Genomic DNA, 18,533 nt, shown 5'->3' on the forward strand with positions numbered 1-18,533 from the left:
GGTGAGGCCACATCATGGTGGGCTAGAGGCAGCCCTGGGAAGCACCGTGTACCTTTTGCACAGTAACTCACCTGAGCAAATCACACCAACATCTTCAGCAACTCCCGCTGGCTCTGCCTGGAAAAGGGAGGTCTTACACAGCATCAGCTGAGTCTCGGTTCCAGCACACTGGACGTTTCTCAAGCCAACATGACCCACGCCTCGCTCAGACCTTGGGAGGTAATAGGCTTTCTTGGCAATTCCACACTGGAGCTGCCTGCAGACCACATGGGCGTCTTTAATGCCCCAGTCATCATCCAGGACTCTGCTCCACGTGCCATGGAGTGAGATCTCAACACGCCCATCACAACGGCTGTTACCACCTGAGAGTCTGAGCGATTCATCAAGACCTGGGCTCAAGAGAATTGGAAAATGTATTGAATAACATCTGCCACTCTTACTGCAGTAGAAATAACACGCAGGAAAGATGGGAAAGACAAATCTCTATGCTGGTAAAAGAATAATTCTCACCACTGGTTAAGGAGACTGCATCTGTTAAGGATTTATTTGCTTGCATGCACACAAGGGTCTGTAATGGGAAGCGAGAAAGGCTTCCCTAGCTCAAAGACTAGATCCTGTCAGGAGTCAGGCACATCTAAATAATGTGAAGCCTTCTACTACATGAAGTTTCTGTGCTGAAGTAAAGGTTGGAGGCAGGGGGGAAAGGAAAGGCCATTAAAGATAGGCTGACATACCAGACTTGCTTGGCAGGGCGAGATCACCAGCCGTGCTCTGGTCTGAAGTTGCACTGCCTAAATGGCTGCTCCTGACTTACCTGAGCAAACAACAGTGGCTGCTTCTCTGGCTGAGCAGGCTGGATTGCCCAAAGTCACTTGAGCACAGTCCCACAGGCAGGACTCTGTCCCTTCGCAGTGAAAAGCATCTCTCCATATAGGCCCACTCTCCTCCACAAAACGGTCTCCTGTCTGGATTGACTTCGCATAGCCACAGTTCAGCTGATAGCAGAGGACGTTGGCAGCTTGCAAATTCCAGTGGGAGCGGCAGAGCCCTCCCCATGTGTCTCCATGGCGGATCTCCACCCTGCCAGAGCACGTGGTGCCATTCACCAACCTGCCCCCCGGGCACCCTGCACACAAAAGAAGGTGAGCACTGAGGTGTCGCACCGGTAACTGCTCATGGGCATGACCTGAAAGGGACTGGGAAAAGGGAATGAGTTCTCCTTAGCATTCAGTAGCAAAAATTACTCCACTGGACCACTGCAACTTCTATACTCATACCTAGAATTCAGCCCATCCTATTTTACTGAGAAGAACGACTAGAAATCAGGATCTGGTCCCCTTTGCAATTTTTAAACTCAGGGCACCAGGTTTCAGGGCTCTGGCTGAGCCATTAGACCTTGATTGTTCTGACCAGCCTCAGCTGGGGTGTCCAGCTGTGCACCCCCAGGTTGCTGGTCCAAGGCTCTGAAACTGGACCAGACCTTCAGTCCTTGCCTCAACTATGTGACTGGTTTAACTGTCTCCAGTCCCATCTCTCGCTAATCCTGCCAACCCTCTCCAGCTGGGCCCTACATCTGATTCATTACTTTGCCTTGTCTGGAACTGACCATAGACCTTGCCATCAGCACCTTCCCCTGTGCGGGTGGTGTGGACTGTGCCTCGGTGCATAAGGATGCTGCCTGTGTTGTTCTCACCCTCTGCCCCCAACTCATCCTACCTGGTGGAGCAGCCCTGTTCTTGCTGTCCCCTGACACCAGGAGCATTTCACAGAGAGCAGCCTTGTGGCATGAGTGAAAGTGCAGCTCAACTCCTGGAAATGCCTGTAGCAGTGGACAAAAGACAGAGCCTGGCTCCACAAACACCCTCTGGAGTCTGGGTCAGTATTTTTCCTCAAAGAGATTTTTCTGTTCTGCTCTTAGACCTTTCCACTGCTCACCTGAACATACCACACGAGCCTCTCTCCCGGCAGGGCACTCATCGTGACCCAGCACACTCACAGGGCAGTCTCTCGGGTGGGAGCCATTCTTCTTGCAGCTGAATGTGCCGTTCCAGACAGATGCATTTCCTTGCCCAAAGGACCGTCCACTTGGTATCAGCACAGCAACGCCACAGTCCAGCTGCTGGCAGAGGGCATTGGCAGCTGGGAAATCCCACAGGTAGTCACACAGGGTTCCCCACATGCCTCCATGAAGTAGCTCTACTCTCCCTGAACATGTGGTACTGCCATTTGCCAGCCTGTACCCACCATAGCCTGCAGGAAGAATACAGGAACTTAGCAGTTACTTTTGTGTGTGTGCATGCTGTTGCACTGAAATTTGTAAGAGGGATGCAGCTGCAAGGAACTAGCAGTTGCTATGTCTGAAGTTACTGGGAAGCATGTTAGACCAGGATGTTCATGAGCCAGCTCTGAAAATAAGTCTTTATTGTCCATGCTGTAGCCTGCACTACATGACTAAAAGTGTCTTGACTCTTTAAGTTCAGCCTCTCCTCTGCTCTGCTGTCTCCTCCTCCCACAATACTGCTGCTACCTTGCAACATTTTTTTCTTGCAGAGGCAGTTCCAACATCACACCTTGCATTTGGAACATGTGAGAAACTCACAGCAGGAGCTCCCAGTAACACTCTCTCTCTCCTAGTAGCTGGTCATCTCACACTACCTAGTAAGCAGCAGCTGCTGTGTGCAATTCTCAGCTTTCATCCATGCCACAGCACAAAACTCTGAACACAATGGGCCATGCCCACAGGCAAATTCACGGTAATTTAAGTGCAGCATGGGTAGGACTGTGGTACCCTGCTGCTGGCCCTGTGCAGCCCCGCTGCCTTCCCACGCTGTCACTTGCACTTCCCTGGTCCCTGCAGCGTACTCCCCAACAAGACCTGTATTTCTGCTCCAAGCTGTGACTCTTGCAAGCGGAGGCAGGAATCAAGACTTGCCAGCTACTGATACCTCAGCTAACGGGGCCACTCAGCGGGCACAGCTCATCTGGCACAACTTGGCTGGCACAGCTCAGCACAGCTTGGTGGGCACAGCTCGGTGTTTGGGGCTGCAGGTCACCATGGCTGTAGGGAAGTGCCCACAGCAGCCTTGGACAGACTGCCGCTGCTCAGCTGGGGGGCGGCTGAACTGGTCCTTCCCAGGCATGTCTGGTGGCAGCATGTTGTAGCAGCTCTGCCCCATGCTCAGTTTACTCACTTTGATTTGTGCCCTTGGAAAAAAGTTGTGTTTGCTAGGTCTACTCACCATTTTGGTAGTGGCTGGCAGTAAGTTAGCTGTATTTAGAGCAGCCATAGACCATATGGAGTTCTTAAATAATGTTATCTGACAGTCACATCTAAAGACATCCAGGCCTCTGACAACTTTTTTTTTTTAATAGATTTGTAACTTGTGCCTCCTTTAACCTTTTGGAGATATGGCACCTCTCCCAGTTTCATGATTAATTGAAATGCCAGGGATTAACACACACACTGGCAGCACAGAAAATAATTCCGTTTCTCCATGTTCCTGCTTGTCTGCTCTGGCCATCTCCCCTTTTATGTGCATGAGAAAGACATGGAAGGAATTCTCAGCACTATAGAGTGCACACCTCTGGTAGCATAAAATAAGTCACAGCCTTTTTGAGATCAGCACCCCTGGTGCAGAAGTGAAGTGACAGTAAGGCCTGTGTGAGGCGCGGGCTCTCGGCAGAGCAACCGAGAAAAGGCTGGGCTGCTCTCGACTGTGCCCTGGCCTTCCCTGGGTGGCTTGAGGCACGACAGGGGAAGCACCCCAGAGCCCTGAGGCGGGTCTGAACTGTGGGTCAACAGGAAGACGACATAGGAATGTCACCTATGAATGATGCCTCTCAGTCCGAAGTCTCACCTGAACACGCCACAGTGGCACCATGCGAGCAGGCCTCGCTGCGGTGCGGCGCCCTTGGACAGTGTGCCAGGTGAGTCTCATTCCCCACACAGTGAAACTCTTCTTGCCAGGTCACTTCACTTCTGTCTCCAAAGTGAGTTCCTCTCGAGATACCCACAGCGTGGCCGCACGCTAACTCGTTACATACAGCAGAGGCAGCTTTGAAATCCACATGTGAAAAGCAGACCGTAGCCCAGGTTTCTTCTTGCTTTACTTTCAGCTGTCCTGAGCAGGCAGTGTCCCCTCCAGTCAGACGCAGCTCAGAGAAACCTGGGAAAAAAATTCCGAGAAATCCATCATCAAGGGCTGGTTGTACTGACCTGATTTAGAAACTCCCATAACTTTGTGGGCAAGACAAATCACCGCTGTGAGCAAGACACCTCACCTCTGTGAGGACCACTGACGCTTTTAAATAACCATTGTGGCAATTCCTGTATGCCACTAACAAGAGAAAATTGTGTGCAGGAATGCTGATTTCTTAGTATGTGAAAATACTAAATCCTTGGGAAACTACAGAAGAAGGGAAGTTTTGAACATTTGCCAAATGCTTGGGGAGCAGCAATCCCCAGATAAACAGATAAATAAATAGCCGTTTCCTAGTGTGTGTCCTTGAGACTCCATTGTTCAAATGAATAGGAAACCAAAGTGTCCCAGAAAGAAGACAGGAAGTTGCACCCATCCTCGGAAAAAGCTAAAAAGACAGCCTGGTGATCTACAGGCTGGTCAGCCTCCCTTGGTACCTGGGAAAAGCATGGAGTGAATCCTCCTGGAACACATTTCTGGGCACAGGAAGGTGAGTGGGAAGAGGCAGCACAGATTTACCCAGGGTAGATCATGCCTGTGTGACATTACTTTCTCTGATAAATTTAAGTGACTGGATTTGTGGATGGGGGGAGACCAGTGCATGCCATTTACTTCACATTTAGCAAGGCCTTTGACACTCTCTTGAACAATAGCCTTGTATCCAGACTAGGATGTTACAGTCTGGGTGGTTGGACAACTACTCGGCTGGAAAGCTAACCAGAGGATCAGGCTCAGAGAGGAGCCATCAGTGGGTGGCACTCTCCCCGGGGCTGGCAGCACGGGAATGCCACTTGTTGGGCCCTTCCTGGGAACTGCTCTGTTCAGAACCTTTTCCAAGAGCCTGGAGGAGGTGAGAGTGCACTCTTATCCATTTAGGGGGTTGGAGAGATAACCCCAAGGGCAGAACTGCCGTTTGGAGGGACCTAGACAGGCTGGATTAATGGGCTTGACAGGAACCTTATGAAAATCAAAAAGGACAAATGTGAAGTCCTGAAGCTGGGAAGGAAACACCTCCTGCGATGGTCCTTTATCCAAAGAGCAAAACCAAGCACATTTTGCAGAGGAAGGCAGCCACACAGACATTGGAGTTTTTTGCCTTTGTAGATTGTCTTGTCTTAGCTTACACAAAGAGCTGGAGAAGGGTAGCTGTATGGCACAACATAGCGTTTTCTTGCTTCTCCACCTACATCTGCTTTTTTAACTCCTATTCTTGGTCAAAGACAAGTTTAGTACTGCTTACCTGTTGCCTGGGATAGCTGTGATAGAAACCAAGTGTTTCTTGTCCTGTTCTATGTCATTTACTATGTCTGCTTCCTTTCTATGTCATTGCTGTGCCCCAGCAAAGGAGCCATACACTTGACAGTCAGTAGAAGACATAATGCTGATGCAACGTGCTTTGGCGGAGCGGAGGCCATGGAGAAAGCATTACCTCTACGCAGTACCTGGTTTTATCCAGCTAGGACAAAGTTTAATCTCAGCCCTGTAACATTTTCCATTATACAAGGTTGGATGACTTCTTACCTGAGCAGATCACTCCAGTATCATAGTAATGAGGGCAGGTAAAAGCACCCCATCCTGTATGTGAACAGTTCCAGAGATTGGGTTCATCACCACGGCAATCAACCCGATACAGCCACGTCGGTCCAGATCCTTCTCCAAAAGGAGATTGTTCAAGGGCCTGAACAGCAGATCCACATCGTAACTGCTTACAAACAACCTCAGCATCATCTATGGTCCAGTCACCATCACACACAGTTCCCCACTGCTCCTCATATTTTACTTCCACTCTCCCAGAGCAGGGGCCAGTTCCATTTGACAGCCTCAATTCAACAGCACCTTTGTACACAGAGACAGAGCCAGGTTATGGAAAGGACAGTGCCTAATCATGATTACCTATTGCATATGGTTAATGAGATTATTACTACTCTTAATTTACTATTAAATTAGACTTATTCAGTTCACCTTTCTAAATAGTCCAACTTAAACTTTTTTTGCAGGGAGTTGTGTCTGTATTTACAAGTTTGAGCTAACCATACTGCTAAAACGTAAATTATTTCTAATGACTGGTGAGTTTTCTCTTTTTCTGACCTGACAGGGCTCGGAAATGCTGAGTGATGTCCCTGCTGTGTGATTCACAGCGGCTTCAACAGGAACGCCTCCTTTTTCTTTGCTGTTCTGCCATGATGATACTCAGCTGAAAATGCTTGCTGGGCACATCCCCATATTCCTTCATTCCTATGTTCAGTACGGTGTGAAGAAGCAATTTCCCTCATCTGCCTCAGCTTCTTCCTCTCAGACAAACTATTACTTGCACCTCAGTGTTCCAATACTCTCTATTCGTTCCCTCCTTTCTTGCTCGAGACACAGGGTCCCCAACAAGAGAAGAGGATTACTTAAGGGCGGGGGGGGGGGCAAGCCATCTCAGGAGATGCAGCAGCATAAGCAGCAGAAGGACAGGTAGGTCTTCATGTTGTTCCTCACGCCCCATCATCTCTTGGAGTGGGGCTGATGCCCAAAGAACCCTCTTTTCCTGCTCTGCTCCCAGGCATGCCTCTTTCCTTTGGTATGGATACACTTTTCCCAGTTCTTTTTCCTGTGGACTCACAAAATAACATTGCAGTAACCAGAGAGCACTTGACAAAGAGCCTGACAGAAGAGGGAAGATGCACACATTGGTTTCTTGCTCTACAATGTTGGTCTGCTACTACAGATGCTTCAAATACCATATAGTAGCTTAGCACAGGGATTTAAAAGGTAGAGAACACAAAGAATTTTGTTACAGTCAAATGCAGGAATAACGGTGGGACCCAGACGCAGTCCTTAGGAAGCCAAGCTACACAAAAACCTACTGGGACCCAAGAAATGCAGGGGAACAGGTCTGAGTCTGCACCTTACACAGACACAGTCAACACTGGAAAAACTGAAGTGTGTAGTCTAAGGTGTAATGACACCTAAAGAAAAAAAGTTGACTTGTTCAGGAACTGTCTTAATCTAGTTTTTTTTCCGAGTCAGGAATTCTAAGGCAAGAGTTTTGGAACATATTTTCATTAAAAAGTTTCTTTACTTACAGGAAGGTTCATAGCTGCTTTGGTGAAAAGTATACACAGAATCACAGAACATGGTGAGTTAAGGTTCTGAATTGACATAGACAATGATTTTCTGTAGACGTTTGTGGAAAAAAATTGTTGAAACAAAAAAAACCCGCCCAAACCTTCTGCCAAATTCCTTGAAAACAGTCACCATTGTAATTAAACAGCAATACAATGGCATGCATTTGTTAGGATATGTGCTAGAAAGCTTGTCTCCACGTGCAAAGGAGAACAGAGGCACAATGGGTGAAGGGGTGGCCCTGCCCTGACCCTCTCTGGGACCCTGCCAACAGAGCCACCAGCTCTGCTCTGCAGCTGTGATCAACGCAATGGCTTCCCCGGTCACTGTAGAGGCTCAAGGGGATGGAACACCATGGGATGCATGGGAAGAGCATCTTGGACTTGCACAAGGCTTATGATGGAACATTTAGGAGAGGAATCAAAGGTGGGGAAAGGGAGGGATCAAGGATGTTTGGGTAGGAGGAAGTGTGGGAAAATAGGTTAGGTGGACAAAAGGACCAGAGGAAACAGGCACAAATTGAAACACAGGAGCTTACTTCTGAACTTCAGGAAACGCTTTTTTTTTCTACGAGGATGACTGAGCACTGGAACAGATTACCCAGGGAAGCTGTGGGGTTGGGTCCCTTGGACATACTCAGAAGCCATCTGGATGTGGTCCTGCCAGCTGGCTCTGGGTGGGAGGCTGGAGCAGATAGCTCCAGGGGCCCCTTCCAGCCTCAGCCACTCTGTGATTCTGTGAGAAGCAGCCAGGGGTGGGTAGGTGGGCTGCTGATCGGTATGATTGTCTGGCTACACCCTGCACCTAAGCAGCACTGTCCATTATGTCTCCTCAGTAAAATGTTTCTAGCTGTTTTCCTGCGTGAGGTGACTAGTCGGTGTGCATGTGTGTATACGGAGGGCTAAGTGCCGGTGAGTGCGGCTGGACCACAGGTCACAGAAGCACATATCTTTGGTGCTGTACTGGTTTTGGCTGACAGAGTTAAGTTTCTTCATAGCAGCTCGTATAGGGCTGTGTTTTGGATTTGTGATGAAAAGAGTGTTGATTAATGCAGGGATGTTGTAGTTACTGCTGAGCAGTGCCTACACAGAGCCAAGGGCTTTTCTGCTGCTCACACCATCCCACCAGTGAGTGGGCTGGGGGGCACAAGAAGCTAGGAGGGAACACAGCTAGAACAGCTGACCCCAACTGACCAAACAGATAGTCCATACTATATGACATCATGCTCAGCTTATAAAACTGGTGGAAGAAGGAGGAAGGGGGAATATTTGGAGTTACATTTGTCTTCTCAAGTAAGCATTACACATGATGGAGTCCTGCCATCCTGGAAGTGGCTGATGGGAAGTGGTGGCTCCTGCCTGTGATAGGAAGTGGTGAATGAATTCCTTGTTTTGCTTTGCTTCCACACACAGATTTTGCTTTACCTATTAAATTGTGTTTATCTCAACCCAGAAGTTTTTCCTCACTTTTACCCTTCTGATCCTCACTCCATTCGTGACCACTCGCTCAGCTCCCATAACAGCACATGCTGAGGGCTGCTGCATGCCCGAGCAGCGCCTCAGGCCAAAGGAGAGCACCAGGTAGGCAGGACCTGTGCCCAGAAAGAGCCAAAGGGCCATCATAGGGCCACTGTCACCTGCAGAGTGCTGGCTCCTGCTGCCCCTGTCTTCTGTCTGGCTGTTTCTTCAGAACCTGCTAACTTATGGAAATGGTATAGAGCAAACCTCCAAGGTGGAAGGTATAAAACATCACAGACAACAGCACAGAGCTGAGCTGGAGGCTGTAGCTCACAGGGTTCCCCAGGGTCAGTGCTGGGGCCAGTCCTGTTCAGCTTGTCCATCACTGACCCGGCCAAAGGGGCAGAGCGCACCCCCAGCCAGTTTGTTGATGATACAGGACTGGGAGGAGCAGCTGGTACCCCAGAGGCGGCGCTGCCATTCAGCCAGCCCTGGCCAGGCTGGAGAGCTGGGCACCGAGGGACCTCATGGAGTTCAAAGGGAAGTGTAGGGTCCTGCCCCTGGGGAGGGACAGCCCCACACACCAGTATGAGCTGGGGCTGACCTGTGGGAAGGCAGCTCTGTGGGGAAAGACCTGGGAGTGCTGGGGGGCAGCAAGTTGCCCATAGGCCAGCAGTGTGTCTGTGTGGCCAAGGGGCCAGTAGGACCCTGGGGGGCACGAGGAGTGTGACAAGCAGGTTGAGGGAGGGGATCCTGCCCCTCTGCTCTGCCCTGGGGAGGCACATCAGAGGGGCCAGCAGAGGCTACGAAGATGATGAGGGGATGGCAGCATCTTGTGTACGAGGAAAGGCTGAGAGAGCTGAAGCTGTTCAGCCTGGAGAGGTTGAGGGAGAATCTTATTAATGCATGCAAGTACTTTAAGGGTGAGTGTCAGCAGGATGGGGCCGGGCTCTGTTCAGTGGTGCCCTGCAACAGGGCAAGGGGAAACGGCCACAAACTGCAACATGAGAAGTTCCATCGGAACACAAGGAAGAACTTTACTGTGAGGGTGATGGGGCACTGGCAGAGGCTGCCCAGAGAGGCTGCCCAGAGAGGCTGTAGAGTCTCATTCTCTGGAGGCATCCACACCCACCTGGACGCAGCTCTGTGCAGCCCGTTCGAGGTGACTCTGCTTTAGCATGGGGTTGGGCTGGTTGATCTCCAGGGGTCCCTTCCCACCCCAAACATGCTGTGATTCTGTTCCTAGGTATCACACTGCTTGCTGTCATTTGAGACTGAAACATGAATATGTCATTTTTATTTGCATTTGAAACCAGACCTAATTTCTCTCTCTGTTCCCTGTCAGTATACCAGCCCATGAACTGATGCTAACGCAGCCACTTCCTTCAGTCACTAACTATTGCTTCATTTCTCTTCCCAGAGTAAACTGCTAGTCAACTAAGAAGTGATTCTGCCTCCATCTCTGTCCGATTGTAGGCTGATTCTTGCCTGCTGCATCAGACACAGACAATGTAGCTCTGACACATGACTTCCTCTTATACATAGGGAAAAGGTTTTACCTGTTTGCTGACAGTGCTGGACTTTCTTACAATTTATTCTTTATTATTTAGATTCTGAAATACAAAAACTTTAAGGTACATTATTCAAGTGACTGACAGCTAGTAACTTACAAAACCTATTTTTTCTGTAGACTAGCCTCGCTCCTCAAGTTTCCCGAGTAAGAAAGTCTCTTACACACGTAGCACGAGCCTCTGATCACTACAAAATCCCTTGTACTTGCAACTTGTTGTCTCAGGAGTATAATCTTTCTGTAAATAATCTTTAAAACTATTCTGAAAGATGTTCTGGAGAGCAACCCACAGTGTATTTGCAGAACATGGTCTGAAAAAGTTTTCACAGCTAAAAGTATGTGTATTTAAAAGAGAAATAATTTCTAAGAGAAGTTCATAGTAAATTATTAAAGGAACAAGATAACTATTTCCATAAGCCATATCCAGGAGTAAAACACACAGCTCCTCACTTGACCGATCAACCTTTCTGCAACTACATTTTTAAATAATCCAACACCTGCTGTTTTCAACACGCGGCAGCATGCAGGGCTGGGCGCAGAGGCAGCATAACCCAAGCAAGGGGCCGCGTGAGCGGCGGGGGATGCAGCGGCGTGGGGATGCACTGCCAGGGCAGAGATGTGGCTCCTAGGTGCTGCTGATGGTCTCAAGATAAAGCTACTCCTGTCTGCATCTGCCAGTCAGTCTCTATTTTACCATTACTATTTATACCATCACTGTTAAAAAGAAGTTGGCAGAAAACTTACTCTCATTTCTACAGTACTGCTCAGCTGACACTCAAACATTGCTACAAAGAGGTCTAAATACAAACGTTTAATATTGTTCTTCCCACTCCTTTGCACAGAAAGGCCTATACCTCCTCCTCCCATCCACTTGAACCATGACTACATCCACACAACCAGTAAGAACCTTTAAGACTAGGGCCATGCTACATCAAAATATCAACCACAGCAAAGTCTTGTTCTTGTTATATGGAGATGCAACCACCACCACAATACCAAAGTGCCACCTCCACGTGTACAGGGAAAAAGATGAGGATTCCAAATCAGTCTTTTATTATCAGCTTCAAACATGTACACAGAGCTCTAGAAGAGCAGAGACAAATAGCGGTAAGCTTCAGATATACAGGAACAACGGAGGGGACGGTACGTTATCCAGCCAAACCCCACTGGGCACACAGAGCACCACAACATCATCTTACTGATGTTGGATAAAAGCCTGGAGTTATTAATTCTGTATACACAGAGCTCAACAGGGGAGGCAAGGCAGTAGTAAGGATACCTAGCTGGTTTCCATTACAGTTTGGCTGTTTACTAAACCTGGGCTCGAATTCCTGTGAGAATGGCCAGTCACTGATGTCTGAGTAGAACACAAAACCATCACACATGGCTTACTCTTCGTTCTCTCAGGATTGCCAAGGAGACTGAATCAAAGACAGAAATGTATTTAAACACCTTCCTGTCACTTTTCCTGGCAGATTGATGGAATAACAACTTATTCATATTGAATTTACAGTATTTTCCTATCTCACTGCCTTATGTGAAAAAAGTATGTACTTACCCAGGGAGGCCTGAACAGAGAGGAGAAGCAGCCACAGCACTGGAGTAGAAAGATGTCCTTTTGCTGTCATCCTGATTGCAGACAGATGAAACATCATGCTCTATCAGGCACTGCCTAGACCAAACTCTGCATGGGCTTCTCTGTGCCTCACGAATGACTACAAAGGAGGAAATATATAGGTTCACATGCTAGCATGAACTAAGTGAAGGAACCAATAGAAATACTGTTCACCTTTTTAGACATTATCAGCAGATTAATCTCAAATCTGAAGGAACCAAAACCTCCAATAAAATTTGAAATTTGTGCCTATGGCCTTATATGAAGGACGATTGCACTTCTGACGCCATTGGTATTGCCTTGTTTTATTATGGGACCAATATCAGTTGTACAGGCAGAGCAGTACACAAAATGGTTATTTCTCACCTGGCAAAGTAATGTGAAAGTGCAGAACACTGGTCATTTTATGAGTCACTTCAGAAAAGAAAAAGACGAAGAAAATCCCTAAATTTGTAGCTCATCCATCTCCTTGGGAGAAATCGTACTCTTACTATAAAATCAACAGAAGTTATGTTTATCATCAGTGGTGGTTCTGTGAGTAAAAAATTATACTTGCACTGTCTTGGAGGCAAGCGCTGCTCAGGGTTTCCTTATTCAGCCCAAACCTGAGGACTGTCTGGGCAGAAGCCCTTGAAAGCCCATCTTCCCCAGGGTGCAAATTACGTGAGCTCCCGCTTCCTCTGCTGAGTTTCTTTTTGTTTCAAGTTATGTATACTGGTAGCTCTGCCTACTTGCTCATTCACTCTAGAATGGTGAATTTAGGGAAATAAAAGCTGCTGTTAAACACACCGTGGCTACTTCCAGTTGCTCATTCTTGGCAACTGGAACAAGTTGCAGGGTGCTGTCTGCTTACTCCCATCTAAACACACGCTCCTCTTTATGACACTGACACACACATGCCTTTTGCCTGATGGCATGTCTGGTGTTCAGCTAGAATCCCAAGCTCTGTGACATTCAGGGTGTCAGGTCCTTTGAACAAGCTCTGTAGCCTCTTCCCCTTCTCCCTGGGCTTTGCCTGCCCATGCGAGGTCTGTATAACCTTGCAGCAGTGTCAAACTGCTGTGGAGAGAGCTGCATGAAGAAGAGCAGGGAGAAGTCTGGCTAGAGGCTCCCTGTTCTTTACTCAGGAGCTCAGACACTTGTCTGCGGTCTCTGCTAGAGCTATATGGCAGCCAAGTTTGGGTCCAGCTGTGAACTTTGCTCATACTGACCCTGAACTGCTAACTTGACTTTATGGTTTCATCTTGGACCTACTATCTTACCACGGCTTTGTCCAGATTGCCAGGACTGCCGACTTAACCTGGTTGCAGTCACTGCACCTACTCTACTTTTGCTCAGGTACTGTGGGACTGTACCTCTTGCTGAGGGACCTGCTTCATGCCTGGCTTGCTGTCAGTGTTGGCTCCTGGGTGACCTTCTCTTGCAGAGCAGCCTGCTTCTGCTGCCTGATATGGACCTCTGAAAAACAGTCACTGCCACTCTATTGGAAGTCTAATCAGGGTGAGGAAGAAAACACTACAGGTGTGTTAATGAGAGACAGACAAGGGTTGTGGTTTAACCCCAGCTGTCAACTGAGAACCAGGCAGCCATTTGCTCAGCCCTGCTCTCCCCTGGTGGGATGGAGAGCAGAACTGGGAAAAAGGTAAAAGTTGTGAGCTGAGGGGAGAATAATTTAATAATAGAAATAAAATTTATAATAATAATAATAACAACAACAATTGTAACGAAAAGGAGAGAAGGGGAGAGGGGGAAGAAATCCAAAAGGAAAAATAAAGCTACAAGTGATGCACAATACAATCTCTCAGCACCCACTGAGCAGTGCCCAGCCGGTCCCCAAGCAGTGATCCACCAGCCCACACCACCCCCCCCCCCCCCCAGTTCATATACTGAGCATGGCGCTCTATGGTATGGAATATCCCTCTGGCCAGCTGGGGTCAGCCCTGGCTGTGCCCCCCGCAGCTTCTTGTGCCCCCAGCCTGCTGGCTGGCAGGGCCTGAGGAGCTGAGAAGTCCTTGAGTTAGTATAACCACCACTGAGCCACAGCTGCAACCAGCCGCGGGCTGCCAGCACCGCTCTCAGCCGAGCCCAAAGCACGGCACCGCACCAGCTGCTGGGGAGGAAATCGCCGTCCCAGCCAACACCAGGACAAGGTACCCATCACAATGCCTACTCCTGTACCGAGGTTCAGTGGTTTCACTTAGCACTCTTTTCCTTGCTGATTACCAGCTGTCAACAGAATTCTCATTGACATTTTAAAACCTCTCCAGGAAGTCTAAGAGTGAGATCTGTTTCTCAGCATGCAGCCCTTTGATGGCTGGAGTCTCCTTCATGGGCACTGTGACCAAGGAACCAGGTACATGCCAGTGCCTGTGGATGCTAGAACTCCAGAATTCCCAGCTGGGGAGAAGCTGTACTCCCCTTTGCTTCTCTTTCCCATTACAAAGAGGCATGTCATCAGGACTGGTAGTCACTTGGGCCAAGACCAGCAGCAGCAGGGATTCCCTGTGCCCCATGGGCATGAGGGCTTATCTAAAAACCACAGTCCCCACAATGACTTCTAACAAGTCTTGAATATGTCTGGTGACACCAGGATGTGCTTCCAGGTGATCCACAGGACACTTTCCTATCCCACCAGGAGAAGACATGTATTCAAGAACAAGTTCAACAGCAACATGACACTGCATCCAGCCTTATCTACCTAGCAACAGTTGTGAATGACCTTAAGGGTATCTTCTCACTAGACACAGAATGTTCCTCTATGGAAGAGTAACCCAGCGGTTAGCATTGCACAACCCATCAGCACTGTTGGTATCCTTTGTCTTGATAGACAGGCACTCGGGGGCATCTTCTGTGCTCTGGCAGCAGAAGAAAAAATCCAGCACCATCTCCACTAAGCACAAACATCTTGGTCTGCCTATCCAGAGGAATACAAAGTCTGTCTTACAGTCAAAAGGTGATGAAGAGACTAACAAAAAATGTCAGTCTAAGAAAACAAACTTCTGCATCTAAGTATCTTCAGACAGGTTAACACTAACTGCAGGGCTGTGTAATGTGAAGAAAAGTATGAAGTTGGTGTGAAGATATGTAAGACTGGATGTCACAAGGAGGCTTCTGACAATCAGAAAAATGAGCTCCTGGAAGAAACCTCCAATAAAAATAGTAACAGAAAGAAACTTTTGTAGTAAAGGCCGAGGTCATAATCACTGAAAGGAATTACTGGACATGTTTCCTTCAGTTAACACAGGTGTGAACCTGACAGCCAAGGTGGTCCCCTCAATTCCCTTGCCCCATAATTCAGGAATTACCACAACAGACCTTCTGTATAAGCCATACTTTTGCTGTAAAAACACAGCAAATACATAGTGCAAGGCGCAATAGAACTACAAACTCCACTGTTCCCTGGAACTACCCAGAGAAGTAAATCTAAATTTGAAGAGAATGTTGCTGTAGAGTAGACAAAAAGCCCTTACTCCATAGCTGCCATGTGACATTTTCACCTGGTACTTGACAATGGACTCTCCGCTGTAGACATGTAAAATCCCAGATTTCCCTACATCGCAACCAACAAAAGGGGGAATGAGCAATATTAGTGGAATATTTATTGGTCAAGTGAGGTACAGATGGGACTCGGGCAGACAACAACTGATGAGCCTGAGCTAATCCTAAAAAGACAAGCAGGGGCAAGATGGTTTCATGAGTAGAACTATGAGTTTTGCTGACAGGTGTCCAAGTCAGCGAAGACCACAGTTGATGTTTATTAGATCATCTTTTCCTGGTTAAACTGTTAATAGAATTAATCTGTTATTATGAATAGCAGATAACTATTCACAGGGAACGCTCAGTTACCGCCTCCCATGCAGACACCAACAGTTACCTGTTTAGAGCAGGATCTGGGAGGCCCATGCAGTATGCCAAGGGCTGGCACACCAGGACTGCCAGCTGAGCTCAGGAGGAGCCTTTAGGGCCCATTTTCAGTAGGTCTGAATGCAATCCTGTTATCTTTGTGCATGGAAGTCACTGCATCCTGGGAGGCAGTCGAAGTTACACAAGCCACTGTTGGTATCATTGCATGCTGGTTAACGCCAAGAGACTTGAGGTTCTTGTTCTGTTTCCGTGTTCTTGTGGACCCACAGGACTGAGGGTCTCCACACCATGTGTGTTTCCGGAAGACTCTTGCATGTTGCCTTTCAGCACCTACCCGTCCTTCCTTTGATCTGATTTCTGGTTACCGTTTTTCCATTCACACACGTAGGCACCACTCATTCAGGCAAATTCATCTGATATGGGCTTTTATGACAGAAATGCAGTGCCTGAGCTGATCCATAAATCTGCATGTGATCCACAGGACACTTCTCTCCAGATTTCAGCTCGCAGCTGCGATCTTTACCACCAATCCCTTTGGACACAGCTCTCTTGTATTTATGTACAATTTATACCTTTATGGTTGCTGCACATTAAAACCTAGAATTTTAAAATATGTCACTCAGTGCAAAGAAACCAGGAGGCAAATAGCTATAGCCCGATTGTTTTAATTCGGTCTACCACATGCCGAGACACTGAGCCCACTCAGATGACAGGAACTGGGTCTCCACAGAGCTCTGTTTTCTGCAGTTTTGGCTCCAGGGGTGTTGGGTTTCTAGTTAAACTGGCAGAGCACACTAGTTAAACTGGCAAAGCACAGCAGATCCTTGCCTATAAGTTGTGGGTCTCCAGCCCGCACAGCCGGACAGCATTCCAGGGACTGTCATCCTGCAGCTGCTTCTGCTGGCCCTCAGCTGCTGCCCCGTCAGCCCCTCTGGCCCCAAAAGGTGGGCAGGTGGGGGAGCCTCTGCCCCAGCCAACATAGCCACTTGCTCTGCAGCGTTCAGGGAGAGCTGCTGTACTCCCCACTTACCAGACAGTGCTGTTGGTAAGGGCTTCTCGTAAGCTGTCAAACTGCTGCAGGTAAAGCCAAACTCCTAAATATTTATCCTACAGCGTTATTGAATGGACTTAATCAGGATACGAACCTTTTTGTGCAGAAGGCTGTATTCATTTCTAAAAGACTCCTCCAGGTCTTAAGACTTTTAGTCCCATAGGTCTGTGAAAGTGGGTGAGGAAGATAAACACACATCTTGTTATCTAGAGTTAATACAGTCTGCTCCAAAACTTGTTTGGGGGCTATATAAGTATGCATCTTTGAACTGCTGTTATCTTAAAACAAAACATAGATGGAGCTAATACGCGATGCTAAGGTAAAGATGATTGTGTCTGCAGGAAAACAAGCAGTTAGGAAGGAAACCACTTTCTTACTTGGGCTGTGCTGGAGGGATTATGAGTTTCAGAGAAATTAGATGTATCCTGTGGTTAAGTTAAACCTGAGCATTGATAAGGATTAATCTCTGTATCTCAAACTGACAATGGTTTAAACAAACATCTGAAATGAAGTCATCTGAAGTGGCATTTACCTTTGTGTATCTTTACGAATGTATTTTTCAAAAACTTCCAAAAGCTAGTCATACGTTTTGTTACTCTTGTGGGCCCAAATGCTTTCGGAGAAGTGGCTGTAAGAAATCTTCCAACAAAAGTATGACTTGAGAAAAGTGTACTTTAAAAAAACACATGTATTTGACAAAATTTGTTTTTATAGAGGGCTTAAGTGCAAGCCAATATGATTTATATTGTAAGAAAAATTAAGATGTCATTCAGTTTCAGAATAAACTATATTTCAATCTTATGATCCATTGAATGTCTGTGTCCCCAAGAGTTAAATAGAAAGTAAAGTCTTAGTGACTTTCTTGGAATTGTGGTCTAAGGCAGATGTTTGTGGTGCACTTTCTCTGAGACATTTTAATTTATACATGGAAACTTTGGTGGCTTCTTTTTGTGGCTATTATTTCTTTCTGTCCCATTTTTCCTTAAAAATAATAATGAAAAAAATCTTTTAGTATGATTGTGTTGCTTCCCCCCCCCCCCCCCCCCCCCCCCAGTTTTTATTAGTTCCAAGTAGTCATGAAATCACTGTTTATTCAAGCCACATATGGTAAAGTTAACTTGAGGTAACTGTCCACAGTTTCATCATGAGTACGCAATCAACTAACAACAGAACAACTGATCCAATGGCTCCTGAAAAGTTGCATTAACGATGGTGCATTATGCTGTGACCTTTGCTTCAGAGGACTGTGAGGTGACCCCTGTTTTTTAATTAAATGCCAGGACCTCAGTTCTCAAGATCAAAATGTTTTTTTCCAAGTTTCAACAGAAGGGAGGTGATGTGTGTATGTCTGTGCTTGTCCCTTTTCTAAGATAAGATTTCTAAACTTTTTCTCCAAATTTTTAAATCCTTCATCCCTGAACTTGAAGGCACAGATAAAAACCAGTGGATCAGGTCTCTCTGGCAGCTGTCTCCAGGCCCTCAGGTCCTCCAGTACTTAGCTCCTAAGCTTCTTACTCTACTCACCAGCAAGCCCAGCTTGAAGTTTGCTGGTACACCACCATCTCCATCTGCATCTGTGTGGTACCACACTAAAAAACATCAACTTTGTCTTACATTTAGGTGTGTTTTGTAGCCTATCAGCAAAAGCACAAAAATTCTTATCAGCCAA

At 47.3% G+C, this 18,533-nt stretch overlaps 1 protein-coding gene across 1 annotated transcript in view; it reads right to left on the minus strand.

Annotated features, from left to right (window-relative positions):
* Window positions 1–12,042, minus strand: part of LOC101921456 (scavenger receptor cysteine-rich type 1 protein M130-like) — a 28,119-nt gene extending 16,077 nt beyond the window's left edge. Inside the window, exons 1-6 of the mRNA XM_027783803.2 lie at window positions 11,893–12,042; window positions 5,721–6,035; window positions 3,858–4,166; window positions 1,936–2,250; window positions 815–1,126; window positions 72–389 (exon numbers count right to left, since the gene is read on the minus strand). Coding sequence (XP_027639604.2) covers window positions 72–389; window positions 815–1,126; window positions 1,936–2,250; window positions 3,858–4,166; window positions 5,721–6,035; window positions 11,893–11,989 — 1,666 coding nt within the window. The 5' untranslated portion in view covers window positions 11,990–12,042. The remainder of the gene's footprint in view (window positions 1–71; window positions 390–814; window positions 1,127–1,935; window positions 2,251–3,857; window positions 4,167–5,720; window positions 6,036–11,892) is intronic.
* Window positions 12,043–18,533: the final 6,491 nt, after the last annotated feature.

Source organism: Falco peregrinus, chromosome 6 (assembly GCF_023634155.1).
Source record: "Falco peregrinus isolate bFalPer1 chromosome 6, bFalPer1.pri, whole genome shotgun sequence".
Taxonomy (NCBI): Eukaryota; Metazoa; Chordata; class Aves; order Falconiformes; family Falconidae; genus Falco; species Falco peregrinus.